We start from the raw sequence: 17,934 nt of genomic DNA on the forward strand, positions 1-17,934 counted from the left end.
GACAGGCAGAGTGGATAGTGAGAGAGAGAGACAGAGAGAAAGGTCTTCCTTTGCCGTTGGTTCACCCTCCAATGGCCACCGCAGCCGGCGCGCTGCGGCTGGCACACCGCGCTGATCCGAAGGCAGGAGCCAGGTATTTTCCTGGCCTCCCACGGGGTGCAGGACCCAAGCACTTGGGCCATCCTCCACTGCACTCCCTGGCCACAGCAGAGAGTTGGCCTGGAAGAGGGGCAACCAGGACAGAATCCGGCGCCCCAACCGGGACTAGAACCCGGTGTGCCGGCACCGCTAGGCGGAGGATTAGCCTAGTGAGCCGCGGCGCCGGCCTTGGCCTCATCTTACAGTTGTTTAAGAAGAGCACTGCTCCTCCACCCTGGAAACCCAGGAGTGAGCTGAAGATTTTACCCCCGACTCATGACCAGAGACTGGACGTGCGCGTCCCAACCCCCAGCCGATACAGGTGCCATGATCCTCAATGCAACGGTATTAGGAGGTGGGGCCCCGGGGCGGGGGTTAGACATAGACGAGGTCCTGAGGGTGGGGTCCCACTGAGAGGATGAGCGCCCTCAGAAGAAGAGGAAGAGCCCAGAGCTCTCGTTTTCAGCCGTGTGTGCACACAGCAAGAAGGCAGCCATCTGCAGGCCACCGAGAGAGCCCTCAGCAGACATGGAATCTGCCAGCCCCTTGATCTTGGACTTTCCAGGTATGACACAACTGCTGGAAATGTCTGCTGTATAGGCCACACCGTCTACAGTAACCTGTTACAGTAGCCACAAACACCAAGGGGCATGCACGCACTCACGCAGTGTGCCGGTTTGCGAGAGAAGGCACTCATTCCAGTGCCAAGAGGCTGGTCTCTGAGGGTGGCTCAGAGCCACACAGACCTCACCTGGGGCGCTGGGGTCAGGGACCGAGGGCTGCTCCTCCCGCTGAGGCTCCCCACTCTGTGACTCCTCCCCTGGACAGCCGTGGCCTGTTCCTTGGGCTTGCTTGTTGCCACGGATGTTGTGCACTGTGTTCCTGAACAGAGAACAGAGGAGCATCAGGCTGACAGCCCCCCCACCCTCCCTGGTGCCTCTGCTGGAGATCAGGCCTCACCCCCACAACCCCAGTTGTCCCAGGTGGTCTCCGGGCCCCCTGCATGCCACACCCAGTCCTCTTCTCACTTACCCCCTGCCACACGCTAAGCTGCGTCTAACCAACACAAGCTGGCCTCCCTCGCTCCCAACCCTGCTGCTGGAGTACAGGCTCCACGGGTGCAGCGAGGCTGCTCTGCTCCGCTCACCGATGCAGCCAGAACGCCCGGAACAGTGTCTGAAAAGCAGGCCGTGCTGAATGCTGTGGCAGGTGCAGTGAACGCAGAATGGGTCGCCGAGCTAACTTTCTCGACATCTCCATCTGGTCTTCTAACTTCTAACCATCTGGGCTCACAACCACCAGTGCGGGTGGTCACTGTGGTGCAGGGGGTTAAACCACCACCTGGGACACCCACCTCGCATGTTCCAGTGCCTGGTTTGAGTCCTGGCTGCTCTGTTTCTGATCCAGCTCCCTGCTGATGCATCCTGGGAGGCAGCAGGTGATGGCTCAAGTGCTTGGGCCCCTGCCACCCACGTGGGAGACCCACATGGAGTTCCAAGCTCCTGGTTATGGCTTGGCCCAGCCCTGGCTGCTGCAGGCATTGAGTGAACAGGAGGATGGAAGACCTCTCTCTCTCTCTTTCTCTTCTCTCTCTTGCCTTGCCTTTCACGAGATGGAAATTGGTAAATAAATGTTTTTTAAAAACCACTAGTGGTTCCCTGCTTCTCTAGGTTGCAAACATCTCGTGTTCCTTCCTTCCCCGTGCTCCTTCCCAGCTCACGTCTGTCCTCTCTTTGGCCGTCACCGACCACCTCACAGCCTCCAAGGCGCCTGCACTGCAGGTCGGATGGGTACTTGTCCAGCCTGCACCTCCCGGCACCATGTCTATAAGAACTGGGCACTCATTTCTCTGTGCGAGGCTGGTGCGAGGCACGGGGTGGCGTGTGCCTAGGGCCCAGGCTCTGCAGATGTTGGCTTTATAGGAAGGAACTAGGTAGCACCAAAGGCCAGCTTGGCACCAGCCTGGCACCACAGGCCACAGACAGGTTCAGGAGGAGTGGGATGAGGAGATGGCTCAACAAGTTCATCTTCCCTCGCAAAGCGGTTCAAGGAGACAGACGGCAGCAGGGTAGAGAACATGAGTGAAGAGGCTCGCCAGGCCACTGCGTCAAACTGTGGGCTGTGAGGTTGGCTCGGCACACTGAGTGGTACTTGGAAAAAAAACACCAGAGTGGACCCCTCTTAGGAAGGGTATTTTACTCAGATGTGCATTTGAGCTATTACAACCCAAAACACCTATTTCAGGGCTGGCGCTGTGGTGCAGCGGGCCGCCTGCAGTGCTGGCATCCCACATGGGCGCTGATTCGATTCCCAGCTGCTCCACTTCCGACCCAGCTCCCTGGTAATGTGCCTGGAAAAGCAGCGGAAGATGGCCCAAGTCCTTGTACCCATGAGGGAGACCCAGAAGAAGCTCTTGGCTCCTGGCTTCAGACTGACTATTGCAGCCATCTGGGGAGTGAACCAGAGGATGGAGGATTTCTCTGTCTCTCTCTCTGTAACTCTGACTTCCAAATAAAATAAATCTTTTTTAAAAAGTGTATCTCATTGTATTCCATGGCCAACAGCTAGAAAACCTCACACTAGGAGCGCATTTACCGAACCGGCAGCACCAGTGTGGTTAAAAGGGAAGACTTGTGGCAGCCCTGGCCTCATTACAGAAGCCCTGCGTCTGAAGACTCCCTCCGGCAAGACGGAGGGCAAACAACTCTGCAAACCTCCTCTTCACAAACCCCTGGGGGCTGGGCAACCCCTAGCTCAGGTCCCAGAAAAAGCAAATCCCCAGGGACTAGACACGAAAACGGAGCTGAAATGCAAGTGGGAAGTAAAGAGGAAGGTGAAGGTACAGGCTAGACTGCTGTTCAGCAAATATGCACGCCCTCCCTCCCTCCCCTGTACGTCCACAGAGACAGGGTTCGTCCCTTCCTTCTCTATTTTTTTTTAAAGTTTCCATTTATTTATTTGAAAGGCAGAGAGAGAGAGAGAGAGAGAGAGAGAGAGAGAGAGAGAGAGAGAGAAAGATTGTTCTTCCATCCCTGGTTCACTCCCCAAATGCCTGCAACCGTCTGGGGTGAACCAGTCTAAAGCCAGGAGCTATGAACTCCAACCTGGGTCTCCCACATGGGTGGCAGGGACCCAAGTACTTGGGCCATCACCTGCTGCCTCCCAAGGACCCAACAGCAGGAAGCTGGAATTGGGAGCAGGGCCAGGACTCGAACCCAGGCACCCTGATATGGAATGAAGACGTCCCAAGCAGCACCTTCACTGCTGTACCAAATCCCCGTACCATCTCCCTTTACATGCCTGGAGCATTCACCAGGAAAATCCTCTGGTCCTGAATTTTTCTTTGCGGGCAGCTTCCTGATCACTAACTCAGTCTCTTTACCATTCACTGGATGTCTACAGATTCTCCTTCCTCTCGAGTCAGTGTCAGTGATGTGGGCCTTTCCAGGAGTCTTCCCGTTCCAGCTGAGTGAGCAGCTTTGCTGGCAGGCAGTTGTCGTAGTATTCCCTTACAGTGCTTTTTATTTCCGTAAGGTGGGTAGTTCTGTCCCCTCTTTTGGTCCTGACTTGAATAATTTTTTTATTTCTTTTTTTTTTTTTAATTTATTTTATTTGAAAGAGTTACAGAAAGAGGTAGAGCCAGAGAGAGAGTCTTCCATTCTGCTGGTTCACTCCCCAGATGGTCGCAACAGCCACAGCTGAGCTGATCCGAAGCCAGGAGTCAGGAGCTTCTTCCAGGTCTCCCACGTGGGTGCAGGGGCCCAAGGACTTGGGCCATCTTCTACTGCTTTCCCAGGCCGTAGCAGAGAGCTGGATCAGAAGTGGAGCAGCCAGGACTCGAACCGGCGCCTATATGGGATGCCAGCACTGCAGGTGGCAGCTTTATCCTCGATGCCACAGCGCTGGTCCCTGACTTGAATAATTTGAGTCTTCTCTCTTGCCTTGGTCCATCCAGCTAAAGGGTTGTCAGCTCTGTTGGATCTTCTCAAAGAACCACCAGTTGATCTGAACCTCAGTTTTAAGACAAGGCCTGTTTTTTTGCGGGGGAGGATATGGTTGGGTCCTAGGTAAGAGAAGAATGAAACTGTACTTTCACAGAGGTACAGCTCTCTGACAGAAGGAAGTATCTTTGCCTCGGTTAAATTGAGAGCTCAGCACGCCCAGCACCAGGCCTTGGAATATGGTCTCTCATTCTTTTTCCTCCGTTGTTGCTAAGGCCGTTCTATGAAGGGCCTTTCCTACCTCACTACCTCTACCTAACAATAACAGTGGTGGTCATGCTATAACCATAGTCACGATGGTGTCACCGTTTGCTGAATGTCACTGCACTGAGCCCAGTCACATGGGTTTCACAAGCCACAAGCCATAGGGTTGGAGAGGGATCCAGGGGAGGGGCACACTCCTACAGCCCACGGCTCAGGCTGAGCAGGTTGACCGTCACTGCTGCCCACCCCTGCCCTTGTCAGGGACTGCCTCCCCAACACGTCCCGGGGTTCTATCACCTCTGGGGCTTGGGGGGAGCATAGAAACCCTGACTTCCGTGCAGCAAAGGGCCTTCCAAGGCCTAGCACGCAGCTCCTCTGCCTCAGGGCGCCCTGCCTTCTGAACAGCTCAGGTGACTGTCACCCCGCTAGGCCACTGGGTGGAAGAGGCACCTCCATTTCACAAATGCAACACTTCTTCTTGGAGCAGTTCACGGGCCGTTTCCTGCATAGAGTCACCTTCAGGTCTGGAAGGCCAGGCCAGCACAGGGGCAGCAGACATAGAGACTTGTTCTGGAAGCACAGCCTGGGGCCAGCCAGCCATCCTCCCGAGCTTCGCTTTCCACGTTGCCATGGGGATGACGAACATATCTGCAGCAAACACTGGTCGGGCCCTTGCATGGGCCAGGTCCCAGGCTGAACACCGTCATGAGCTCTGCTCCTTTAACTCTCAAAGCGGCCCAGGGGTAAGGGTAAGCGCTGTTATCACCCTGCTGGACAGAGAGGGTAGGTACCCGAAACCACAGACTAGCACGCGGGGTATGGACCATCAGCCCTGGACGCCCAGCTCCGGGGTTTAACTTAACCACGAGTCAGTACCACTTCACACTTTGCCCAACAAGAGCGTAAGGTGTCTGCACGCAGTGCCCGGGAAGCCCCGAGCGTGACCCGTGCCCACGGCAACACCAGGAGGAGCTCACGAGCGGCCAGGGCGAAGGCCGCCGGTCACACAGGCGGCTCTGCTCACCGCGGGCCTCGGCCGGGGGCTCCCTGCGGCGCGGGGCACATCCCTTGTGGGGTTGCCTCACGTTTTCTGTGGCTGTTACAGTGACAGTGGGGAAGTGACAGATGGATCCTCGGACACTTCCTTCCTTTCTCGGTTTCTGCCTCTTCATGCTCCACTTCTGCTGCTGTGGCCCCGGTCTCGGTGAGATGGCCCTGGAAGCCTGCTGGCTGCAGGGCTGGGCTCCTCCGGCCTCCTGTCTGCGGCAGGCTCCCAGCGCGCCCTCTTCCTCCTGGGGATCCCCTGCAGGTCCTCTCCTTGCCCACTCGCCCTAGGCGGATCAGCCACGCCCCACACCCCTCAGGCCTCCCTTCTCCTGGGCTCCAGGCTCTGAAAGACACTCATTATCTCTTCCCAAAAACCTGCTTCTCTTTTGGTAAGGCCATACCCATGCAAAGTCGAATGTGGAAGCCAGCAGAGGGAGATCCTGTGCCCGAGTCACACATGGGCAGGCCCCGGTCCAGATTCCGCGAGTGTCTCTTCTGCCTTCTAAGAGGTCCCGGCTTCCCTGAGGCCCAGCCAGGTGCAGGTGTGTGCGGCAGTGGTTGAGGCGTTGCTGGGGATGCCTGCGTCCCACATCGGAGTGCCTGCATGAGTCCCTGCTCCTGCTAATGTGCACTCTGGGAGGCAGCAGGTGATGGCCCAGGGTCCCTGCCACCACGTGGGAGACCCGAATGGAGTTCCTGGTTTTCACCTTTGACTTTCTAAATGTTGCAGGCGTTTGCAGGATCAACAGTGGGGGGCTGCTGTCTCTCTGCCTGCCTTTCTCTGTCTCTCAAATACTTTTTTAAATGACAGTCACAGCCTAATTAATTGAAAATAAAACCCCTCCCCCTCCCCTGGCTCCTCCCTGCAGGGGAACCACGCCCAGACACACTCCACAGGAGCTGCTGGGGCAGCCCAGGCCCGTGGGCACTTACTGTATTTCAGTTCCCAGGTGCTTGAGGGAAAGATTCTGAAGGGCAGAGGGCAAGGCAGGGGCAGGCTGCAAGGCAGCAGCCGCCCCCACGAACCCAGGGGGCGTCTTCACAGGGCACAAGAACTCCTCCAGCTCCATCTCCTCTTGCTCTGGGGAACAAAGGAAGAGGCAGTCAATCCCCTGGAAAAGACTGGCTGCTGGGATGCTGCCGCCCAGGCCATCTGGGAGCCAGGGGCCGCTCCAGGGACAGCAAGCCTGGCCCCGTAAGCTCAACAGGCGCCTTCCAGCCACAGCTCTGCAGCCGGCACGGCCGAGGCCCTCCCGGGGACGCCGCGCATCTGTGTAGACCTCCAGCTAATTCTACATCTGGGAGTCTGTCCTGAAGCAACCTGAAACGTGGATGCATCGTGCCACAAGGGTCATCCCAGCAATGTTTGCAGCAGCCTCCGGTCTCAAAGCCTGGGGAGAGGCGAGGCGAATCACGATGCCTTCAGACAACGCAATATTACTCAGCCATCGAGACAATGTCGGTGAAGAACGCTTAGGAACACGGGGTACATGCATGGGATATGACACTAAGAGGGAAAGTCCACAGGAAAAAATGAGCCAATGGTATAGAAAAAGCCTCAAAGAAATGCACTCTGTGACCTTAACAGCAATGAAGAGCCACAGGAAGGATCGGAAGTCAGCGGGCTACTCTCACCATACTGACTTAGGTTTCCAAACTCTCTATAGGAAACAGAGATTCCTTTTATAGGCAGAAAAAGAATGCATTCACCAAAAAAAAAAAAAAATAGAAGTTTATAAAGAGATTTTTAAAGCACAGGGAGAGGCCCATGTTGTGCAACAGGGTAAACATCCTGCAATGCCATCTTCCCACATCAGTGCGAATCTGCTGCTCTGCTTCCAACCTAGCTCCCTGCTCATGTGCTTGGGCAAGCCATGGAAGATGGCCCAAGTGCCTGGGTCTCTGCCACCCATGTGCAAGAACCACATGGAGCTCTGGCCTCCTGGCTCCAGCCTGGCCCAGCCAACGCCATTGTGGCCAATTGAGGAGTGAACCAGAGGATGGAAGATCTTTGTCTCTCTCCCTTTCAAATAAATAAATAAATCTTTAAACAACAACAAAAACACACAGGGGGTGTTATGGCCACAACACGGAACACCAGAAAGCAAAGTGAGAAGTTCTGCATGATTGTACCATGTGAACTGTGGTTAAACCAGACGGGGAGGGCCAGACCGTAGGTCCACGCCGCTGCCTCTGGCTGACACAACTCTGGCACCGTCTCTTCAGCTTTCCTCTTTCCCAAACGTTCTGCCCCAACAGTGACTCTTGCACAGTGAGTGACGTCCTAGTGTTTCACATGAAGGAGGGTTTCCAGGCCAAGGAAATTTACAGAATTTACAGAGTAAGAGAGAGGGGTGACACACTCAGAGGCGACCCCGGGTGTCACCGTGAGTGGAAAAGGAACAGGACCACTGACAGCACGGAACGCTGCCCCCGCCCCCCCCCCATCCCGGGCCAGCCCGAGTCCCAGAGGGGGCAGACGCTTCCCTTCCGCAGCCCCCTTGGAGGGGGTGGAGACGGACTTGTGTGCTCTTTCCACACAAAGCCTCTAGGGACAAAAACGGCCACTGTGTGCTGGGGGCCACGGGGAGCTGTCCAACCTACCTACGAGAATAAAGCTCGCAATCGTGGCAACAACGATGGTCCCCTTGTTAGTCCTAACAGGCTCCATCAGACCGGCAGGGGCCTGGACTTTGCAACACCAAAAGCCATCCTCCTGAGGTCCTGCCTCCCTAAACTCACACTGGTGTCCACCTGAGGCTTCCTGTGGGGCTGCAGAAAGTGAGACCAATCACAGCCGTAGGCAGCCCCCAGCCCAAGGAGCAGGGCAGGGCAAGCACACACCTCGGGAACACGGGTGGGCAGTTCTGGGAGGCGGAGAGACCTTCTAAGTCAAGGTAGGGAAGGCTTTCCAGAGGAGGGGCATTGGAGCTGGACCTCCAGCAAGGCCAGAGTTGACCTGAACCTGTGGGAGGAACAAGGAAGGACTCTTTTCCATGCAAAGTGTAGGTACAGGCAACAGCGAGGGATTCCAGGTCCTAGCTGAGCAAGCCGGGAGGGGCCTGGGGAGACAGGGTACAGTTAACAGGCTGGATCGTGGCTGGCTGGACATGCAGAGCTTTGGTTGGAAGATCTGAGGCCAAGGCCAGTTTTGATGGGGAGGGTGCTGTGACCCAGTTGAAAACCATTAAAGCAAAAACAGGAAGGGGGCCGGTGCCATCACAGCAGGTTAAGCCTCAGCCTGCATCCCATATGAACACTGGTTCGAGTCCCAGCTACTCCACTTCTGATCCTGGCTTCAGTCTGGCCCAGCCTGGCTATTGTGAGCATTCGAGATGTGAACCAGCAGACAGATCTCTCTCTCTCCCCCTCTCTCCCTCCTCACCCGTCCCCCTCTCTGTAACTGTCTTTCAAATAAATCTTAAAAAGCAGAAGAAAATGAAACAGGAAGGATACTGTTTACCTGATTCTTTAGGAGCTAAAGTTTATGAAAATATTTAGAAAACATAAAGCCCACAGTCTGGATGGCTTGCAAAGTAGTCCTTATTCCAGACGTTAAACTAAATCAAAACAAGTAAGATTTCCCTGTGCATCGGCACTCTAACCATCTCTAAGTCTTTCTCATTCAGAGGAAATAAAGCGATTGTCGTTTTTCTAAGATTTCTCTCACCCCCCGTTTCCCTATAACCTGTGGTCTGAGATCCCTCGATCTGAGTAGCCTGGGGGCTTGATGTCACCACAGGTTGTTGTACCACTGAGGAAACAGCACAGCTGCGACAGGGCAAGTTTTGTGGCTGACGTCCCAGCCAGCAGGTGACAGGCACAGAGACCCACAGAGCAGCTCCGCGGTATTTCATTCTCCACGAACCAGGCGGCTCAGCACAGCAGCTTCTCCAACAAGCTGGCCCTATCGAGACGGGAGGGGCTGCCCAGGAAGGCACACGCTCCCTGTTCAAAGGGCTGTGCAGGGCTAAGTGGCACAGGACAGCCATGCCAGGTGAGACCCGCACTCCCTGTAGAACCTGAATTGATGATCCCAAGCACTAGTCTGCGCTCTGAGCTTCCTCTACCTAGGCTGGAGGAATGCCCTCAGTGAGGGATCATGTAAAACACCTTTTTTTTTTTTTGACAGGCAGAGTGGACAGTGAGAAAGAGAGAGACAGAGAGAAAGGTCTTCCTTTGCCGTTGGTTCACCCTCCAATGGCTACCGCGGCTGGCGTGCTGCGGCCGGTGCACCGCGCTGATCCGATGGCAGGAGCCAGGTGCTTCTCCTGGTCTCCCATGGGGTTCAGGGCCCAAGCACTTGGGCCATCCTCCACTGCACTCCCTGGCCACAGCAGAGAGCTGGCCTGGAAGAGGGGCAACCGGGACAGAATCCGGCGCCCCGACCGGGACTAGAACCCGGTGTGCCGGCGCCGCAAGGCGGAGGATTAGCCTAGTGAGCCGTGGCGCCAGCCATAAAACACCTATTTGTAATTCTCCTTTGGCCTGAGCCCCAGGGGCTGCCCAATCACTAGTGGGAGGGTCACTACCTGCACAAGAAAGACTCTGGCCCAAGAGGGCTCTGCTTCCCTAGAGGGCTCGGATGGCAGCTGGCTGCCCCCTCAGCTCTGTAAGGGGGCCGTGAGGCTGAAGAGTAAGGGCTGAGTCTCACCACGGGAACTGTCTTACCAGCAAGCCTCACTTCTGTCTTCTACAAAATGGGACTAACACTGCCCTGTGACTGCTGTATGGGCATTGGGCCTGGTGCTTAAGAAGTCACTTTGCATGCCTGCATCCCACGTTGGGGCGCCTGGGTTCAGTCCCAGCTCCTTTCCCGATTCCAGCTTCCTATTAATCTGCACCCTGAGCGGCAGCAGTGACGGCCCATGCAGCTGGGCTCCTGCCTCCCACGTGGGAGACACGACTGAGTTCCAGCATGCTCCTGACCCAGGCCCGGCCTTTTTGGGCATCTGGGAGGTGAACCAGCAGGTGGGAGCTCTGTGTCTCTCTCTCTGCCTCTCACATAAATTAAGATTTTTTCTTTGAGGGCCTGGCATTGTGACACAGCAGGGCTAAGCTGCTTGCAATGGCAATACCCCATATCGTAGTACTGATTGAGTGTCTGCTGTTCCACTTCCAATCCAGCTCCCTGCTAATGCTCCCGGGTAGGCAGAGGAAGACGGCCCAAGCGCTTGGGCCCTTGTACCCACGTGGGAGCCCTGGATGGAATTCCAGGCTCCTGACTTCTGCAGCCATTTGGGGAATGAGCCAGTGGATGGAAGTTCTCACTCTTTCTCTCCCTCTCTGCCACTCAAATAAATAAATAAACCTTAAGAAGAAAACACTGTGTGCAGGGTAAGTAAGGTAGTGCAGGTGAAGGTTACAGCAGGAGCATACTTTGATGACGATATACATTTACAAAAGCCCCTTGTAAATTACAGCCTACTTTAGCAACAAGGTATTATATTTTTATACATCTGCAGGTTTCCTCTCATCTTTTTCAGCTCTGTGGAGACCCCTGTTTAGGTAAAGTAAAAATAAAACTGCAAATGCTCAAAGCACAGGGACACGCCGTGCGGATTACCCAAGGGCAAGCTGCAAGCCGCCTGCCCGACAGGATGGAGGCCGTGACTCAAAGTCAGACCCGGTCAGGAGGTCTTCACTGCTCTGGGCGTGGCCGCCCTGCTTCCTCAGGAAGGGTGGAGGCTGCAGAGGAGGGCGGGCGGCCCCAGGCGGCTAATCCAGGGCCAGCCGGCTTGCTACCCACACCACTCCCACGAGAGGCCAGGGTCCTCCTCTGGCGACTGGCACCCCAGTCCCTGGGGCATCCACATGCCCTCTGCCCAGACCCATGGCTGGGCTGGGCTGGCCCAGGAGAGGCCCTGCCGCATGTACTGAAGGGAATCAAAGCACGTGGGCCAGCTCTGCTCAGCAAAAGTGCCTCAGGGCAGCTTCTGACAGCCTAGCTCCTCACATGTCCCTTCGAGACACACAGGGGAGGGCCCCCTGGCTTCCGGCCTGAGGCGGACGCTGGGTGACTACGCCACCTCAGGCTGCAGTTCTCCATGCAGCTGTGGTTGGCTTCCTGGCAGGCGGGCAGTGGGGCTGCAGTAGAGGTGCAGAGACAGAAACTTCCAAAGGGCTGCCCGCAGAACCGATGGATGGCTGCTAGCAGCAGTGAAAGGAGCGCTCGTTGCAATAGCAAGCGTGTGTGGGTGCTGGGCTAGGAATCGCATATGTATGCGACGCCCACACACGTGGTGCCATCACGATACCGAGCACCATGCTAAGGGCCTTCCGTGCCCCTCCTCGTCTAACGATGCCATTCCAGGTGTTCACACATTCACTCCACACACACCAACTGTCTCACGCAGGACACCAGGGGCTGGGGACCCAGGGAGCAAGGAAACGGTTGGAGACAGGCCAGGACCCTGGGGACGAGATCACAGTGTGGAGAGGCTGCCTCAGAGACGTCAAACTAATGCCGAGGTCCCACACCGAGTCCAGCCGGCAAAACCCACAAGGCCCACAAGGCCCCCAGGCTGTGGGGAGGAGGGAGTGACACTGGAGGGTGGCCATGGAGAGTAAGCAGGAATTTTCTGGGCAAAGGAAAGAGAAGGGGAGATTCTATATATCTATATCTATATCTATATCTATATCTATATCTATATCTATATCTATATCTAGAGAGAGAGAGAGAGTCTTCCACCCGCTTGTTCACTCCCCAGATGACTGCAATGGCCAGGACTGGGCCAGGCCAAAGCCAGGAGCTTCTTTCAGGTCTCCCAAGTGGGTGCAGGGGCCCAAGCACTTGGGCCAACTTCTGCTGCTTTCCCAGGCCCATTAGCAGGGAGCTGGATCGGAAATGCAGCAGCCGGGACATGAACGGGCACCCATGTTGGGCGCAGAGGTACCCGCTATGCCACAGTGCTGGCCCCAGAGAGCTGCATTTTTTTTAAAAATTCATTTTTTATTTCTTTATTTCTTTATTTGAAAGATAGAGAGGAAGGTCTTCCTTCCATTGGTTCACCCCCAAAATGGCTGCTATGGCTGGAACTATGCTGGAACTACGCCGATCCCAAACCAGGAGCTTCCTCCTGGTCTCCCATGCAGGTGCAGGGCCCAAGCGCTTGGGCCATCCTCCACTGCCTTCCTGGGCCACAGCAGAGAGCTGGACTGGAAGAGGAGGAACTGGGACTAGAACCCGGCGCCCACATGGAATGCAGTGCCGCAGGCGGAGGATTAGCCAAGTGAGCCACGGCGCCGGTCCCAAGAGCTGCATTTCTTAAGATCTCCCCATCCTGGCGATCACAGCAGTGGTGCACATTTCCAGGCTCGGGTCACCTGCAGCACTGTCCTAACCACTGCAGGCGCAGATTGATTTAAGCCTCAGAACTCTAAGAAGCAGGCCTAATGATTCACCCCATTTCACAGGAAGGGGAACTGAAGTTCAGACATGTTGAGCAACTTGTCTGAGGCCACACAGGATCAGGAATTGGCCCCAGGTAGCCCGTATTCTTGCCCTCAGGAACCCCGAGTCCTGTCCCTGGCTCTCTGCCCGTCCTCCCGCTCACTCCCGACAGCAGGGTGAAGGCTGGGGTGAGGGCAGGAGGCCAGCCCAGCAGGTACCTAGCTCGAGGTGCACGGCGGGCCCGTTCCCAGCCAGGGCAGCATCGGGCACAGCGGGAGGCGCAGGCGGGCTGTTGTGGAACTCCCAGCGCTTCATCTGCAGCTGCTGCAGCCAGTACAGCATCACTTGCTTGGTGGCGGCCTGAGAAGCACAAGGATTAGTTGGCAAGGCCCTGCACCTGCAGAGCGGCCTCAGGTGTGGGGGGTGAGGGAGGTCACGGGAGGCTTCGGAATTCTCTCCTTCTCAGAAAAAAGGATCACTCGGGTGGGTGTCTACCTCTGAAATACCACGTGCTTCCTGGCCACAGAAGATAATTGGGTGAGCATCCTCAACCTCTCTGGGCCTCACAGAGTGGTTATGAGGCTGGAAAGTGATGAGGGAGGGGACGTGCCTGCAGGGTACCTGCCATACGGTAGGTGCTCAGAACCTGCTGGCTGGAGAGAGGAACCTGGAGGTGCTGAGAGAGGCAGGCCCTGGAACCACCACGCTCTTCCCTGCGTGGCAGCTCCAGGTCTCAGCTGTGTTCTGGGGGAGTTGGGGCAATCCTTCCCGCTTTGGGGATGCACTGAACACGGATAGGACTAGGGGCCGGGAAGCCCCATGCACACTATGACAATGTGGCGGGGCCTTCCGGGCTGTGGCGCTCCTGATAAGATAATGATCAATGCTGAACACTGGCGTCCCAGCAGTGGGTGGGCCAGGTAGCCACTTTCACTTTCACATCCTCTCATTCCCGGATCTTCCAAGAGGGGACGAGCCAGGAATAATAGATTCTTTGGACAGATGGCGAAACTAAGCTCTGAAGTGGCCCAGACACATGGCGGTAGAGTCGGCCCCAGAACCCGGGTCTCCCACGTCCAGACCTGAGCCTGGAGACTGTGGCTTCCAGACAGCAGGCATGTGACGGGCTGCGGGCGGCTGCTGAAGACGGGCAGCTGGCTGGGTGTGTGTGTGTCGGGGGGAGTCCCCTGGAGCTGCCCACAAGCAAGGCCACAGGAGAGCAGCAGGCTCGGGCGGGCTCGGGCAGGCTCCTTCTCAGGATGTCCCCAGGCGAGGAGTGCCCTGGGCCTGCAGCCTGGCACATGGTACCAGTAAGATCAGCCGGTGCCCACCAGCCTGTCTGCTCTTTCGTGCACTTTCCCTGGGGTGTCTCAGCCCCTCCCAGGGCTTCCCCAGGATATTATCGCTGATGGGCTCCAGACAGATCCCCCCCCCAACCCCTACTGGAAGAACCCCTCCCTCCCTTTTCCTGGGTGAGGGACTGGGCTAGGCGCTGGAGCAGCTTTGGCGAGCTGTTCTGGGATTTTAGCGGCTGGTGCAGGAGGCACACCTGGCTGTGCCATGGGCTCTGCACCCCCAGTTCTCTCCCACCAGGCACTACCCTCCAGGCAGTCATCAGACTTCTCTGCCCCGCCATCCCCAGCCACGGCCAGCTCGGCTGTCAGCCTCTCCTGCTCACCTCCTGGCGGCCTTCCCGACTGTGCCTGCACGATAGCCTACTGGGCTTTCCAAACACTTGAATCTGCCAGCGCTTCCTGGCTTGAGGCTCTCACACTAGCCCACGGGACAAAGCCCAGCGCCCCCGGCCCCATCACTGCGGGCTCTGCTCTGCAGCTCCATCTCCCCCCTTCCCCCCTCGGCTGCTGTGACTTGCTGGCACACTGGCAGCTGTCCCACGTCTTCCTATCCCTGCTCATGCTGCTCATGGGGCTCGGCCTGGGGTACTCTTCTCCCTCCCATCATCAGAAACCTGTGTCTTCTTTCAAGCCTCCGTGCTCTCCTCCTCCAGGAGGCCCTTCTGGGTAGCTCCTCCCACTCGGCAGGATGACCCCTCTGTCACACTTCTCAGGTACGGACAGCACAGCATCTCCCTAGAACATGTCAGTGTGTGCACCAAGTGCCTGTCAGTCTCTTCCACCAGACTGTAAGCTGTCTGGGGGGACACAGATGGGGCTGACTCGGCCCCACACCCTAGGGCCTAGCATACAGCCACCCGCACACGTGTTCACCGGAAGAGTGAGTGACAGGAGACCTTGTGCACAGCGCTCACCCTGTGCAGGGACACACATGACCGCCAGAATGCCTTTCCTGGACTGAAATTCCTGGTTTCCAAGTTTTTAGCTGAGCCTCTCAGCCTGGTAACCGGCCAACTCCAGTGGGTAAAGAGGAACCGAACCTGCGCCCAGTTAACTGGAGGTGGGAGTGGGGATGGCAGAGGGGAGTGCTACTGCTTTGCCCAGTTTTCTCTGATGCCCACACAACTCTTACCCCAGGGGCTGGTGTTGTGGCGCAGGGGGTTAAGCCATTGCCTGTGAGTCCTGACTGCTCTGCCTGTGATCCGGCTGCCCAAAGCACCTGCGAAAGCAGCAGGAGAGGGCCCAGGTGCCTGGGCCTCTGCCGCCCTCGTGGGAGATCCAGACAGAGCTCCTGGCTCCTGGCTTTGGTCTGGCCCTGCCCTGGCCGCGTGGCCATTTGTGGAGTGAACCAGCAGATAGAAGATCTCTGTCTTTCTCTCTGCGTGTCACTCGTTCAAATACATAAATCTAAAAAAAAAAAAAAATCTCTCAGTTGAGCTCTGTCTTTCCAACTAAGTTGTGGGACGTCTCCTCTTGACAGGAATCCTCCGACCTTCGTTCCGTCACCCCCCGTGCCCAAGTGTGTTAACAACACTTATTCAGTACTCACTAGTTTAGACATGTCTGGATGCACAATTTAGGCTCATCAGTCACACCTAAGTCTTATCCTCCCAAGCCCTGCCAACGTTTTCTCGGTATTCACTCCCCTTGGCCAAAACATCCAAGAAAAGTGAATCAGAATTTTGGCCTTGAGGGGACTGCAACTCTTGACCCTACTTCCGGCCCAGGTGGGAGCCTTGAGGTCAGCACACTGTTAGGACAGGTGTTGACACCGCACGAGGCATAGGAGGACCGCGGGGCTCCAAGCGCCGCCTTGCGGGGACTACACCGCCCCGGGGAGCGTGACCTCGGACTGGGCACTGCATATCTCTGCGACCCAGACTTTCGATCCGGAAGGTGGAAACGTCATCCCTGCCTTGGGGGAACTCGCGGAGGAAACGCGGGCGACCGCGCTTGGGGAAGCACACGGTGCCCGGCCAGCGGCGGCCATCCCGGCCGGGGGACCACACACCCAGCCGAGCCCAGGGAGTGTACCTTCAGGGTGATAACCCGGCCGGGGGTCTTGATTTCAAAGGTCCCCTCTTCAGCGTCCGCCTTGCAGTCAAAGACCGCGCTGGAGAGGTCGATGCTGTCCAAGGGGTTGGCGTCCTGTGCGGTCCGCGAGTAATACAGGTGACACTTCCTCTCGTCGTAGTAGAACCAGCGGGATTTCCAGCCCCGGATGGGCCCCTTGCCGCCAAACTTACTCAAATACCCGCAGAGTCTCTTGGGGGCCGCCTCCAGGGGCCGGGCGCCGCCCTCGCGCTCCTCGGGAGTCGACCCCTCGGGGCCGCCGCCCGAGCCAGCCGGCTCCGCACACTCGGGGGTTGCGGAGTTGGACTCCGGGGCGTCCCCCCGCGCACCTTCCATCGCTGTTATCCGGAGCCCAAAGAACCACAAGGGTCCCACCAGAGCAGCGCAGGGAAATCTCGGACACTTAGCCGGCACCTTGCTGGAGGGCAACACCTGGGCGGGGGGCGGAGCCTGGTGGACCCACCCGAGGCGACAGACGGACGCGATTGGCTGTGGAGCGTGCTTCTCAGAGACCGCAAATCCATGCTGGCGCGATGGCCACGCCCTCCCGCCACAAGCCCCGCCCAGGACCGCCTACTTCCGGCTTTTCCGCCGCACAGTCAGCCATATTTGCTGGGGGCTGCAGTGGTGCGCGAGGTAGTACTTGGCTAGGTTAATCGCGGCGAGATGCTGGCAGAAATGCCTGCGATTGGCTGCACTGCCCTAGTAGCAGGTAGAGGGCCTTCTCGCGCCTCCTGGGTCGCCCGCCGTGCCCCTCCCGGTGTCGTGCCTGTCACCGTCGGACGGCTCCTGCCGGTCGCCGGGCTCGGAAGACCCGCTTCCGACTCCGCGCTGGCCGGGTGTCCAGTGGCTGCCTTTTCGCCGCGCGGTTCCTTCAGCGCCCGCCCTTGCAGTCCTGCTTGCCCCACCTCTGTCCCAGCTCGTGTTCGCCTTCCCCCGGAGCCGGCCGCGTTGCCTGGGGCGATGCCCAGGCCCTGCCGCCGCACAGCGCCCCTGCCTGTGCACCGCTCTCCAGGGGCTCCATTCCTTTCTGCCGTTTTTTAAGCGCCTCCTCTCACTGTGGCTTCTCCTCCGGGCCGTCCTTAATGAAGCCCCCCTGGACCCTCGGGGCTGCTGATGAGCCGCGGGGCGAGCGCCCTGGCGCCCATCTGCGTTCATTTCAGATTCTGACTTTGGCCATCACCCAGCCAAAGCCTCGCTCTTCTCTAAAAACGGGTTTAGTGGGAACACCTGCCGCTGCTTCCCCACCTCATCAGAGGGTATGCGCACTCACAGGGGCCGGTGGGCTCTGTATTCCCCTGGGGTGCGGGAGTGGGGTTGCAATCAGGAAGCGTTTCTCCTGAATGCTACAAGAGATCGTTTAATTTGTTATGATTTATTTTCTCATTCTACATAAACATTCCTCGTACCTAATTCTGTGTTCCTAGTTTGATATTTTTTCCAAGAAAGATCTCAATACTGTAAAGGTGGCTAGGTAGGTAGATATCAACCTAGGGTTCCTCAGCTCTAGGAGAATGTGAAAGGGGCCCAAGGGGAAGGAAAGAAATAATTATTAAAGAAAATAAATGTTTGTGCAATGGAACGAGGAAACAAGCCTTGCGAGCCGACCAGCAGCCACACCTGAAGTGAGTGCTCTTGTTCTGTAACTGTCAGATGGGTTCAGCCCTCTCCTTGAGGGTAGCTCCAGAGACTTCCCCTGCCCTGCACCAAGGGGAATGTTAAG

At 57.1% G+C, this 17,934-nt stretch overlaps 1 protein-coding gene across 3 annotated transcripts in view; it reads right to left on the minus strand.

Annotated features, from left to right (window-relative positions):
- Positions 1-17,619, minus strand: part of TBC1D2 (TBC1 domain family member 2) — a 53,524-nt gene extending 35,905 nt beyond the window's left edge. For all 3 annotated transcript variants that reach the window (XM_008262448.5, XM_070054862.2, XM_070054864.2), the window contains exons 1-4: positions 16,173-17,619; positions 13,002-13,143; positions 6,324-6,471; positions 890-1,020 (exon numbers count right to left, since the gene is read on the minus strand). In XM_008262448.5, coding sequence (XP_008260670.5) covers positions 890-1,020; positions 6,324-6,471; positions 13,002-13,143; positions 16,173-16,547 — 796 coding nt within the window. In that variant the 5' untranslated portion in view covers positions 16,548-17,619. The remainder of the gene's footprint in view (positions 1-889; positions 1,021-6,323; positions 6,472-13,001; positions 13,144-16,172) is intronic.
- Positions 17,620-17,934: the final 315 nt, after the last annotated feature.

This window comes from Oryctolagus cuniculus, chromosome 1, assembly GCF_051225735.1.
Source record: "Oryctolagus cuniculus isolate XC-2025 breed Fujian yellow rabbit chromosome 1, ASM5122573v1, whole genome shotgun sequence".
Lineage (NCBI taxonomy): Eukaryota > Metazoa > Chordata > Mammalia > Lagomorpha > Leporidae > Oryctolagus > Oryctolagus cuniculus.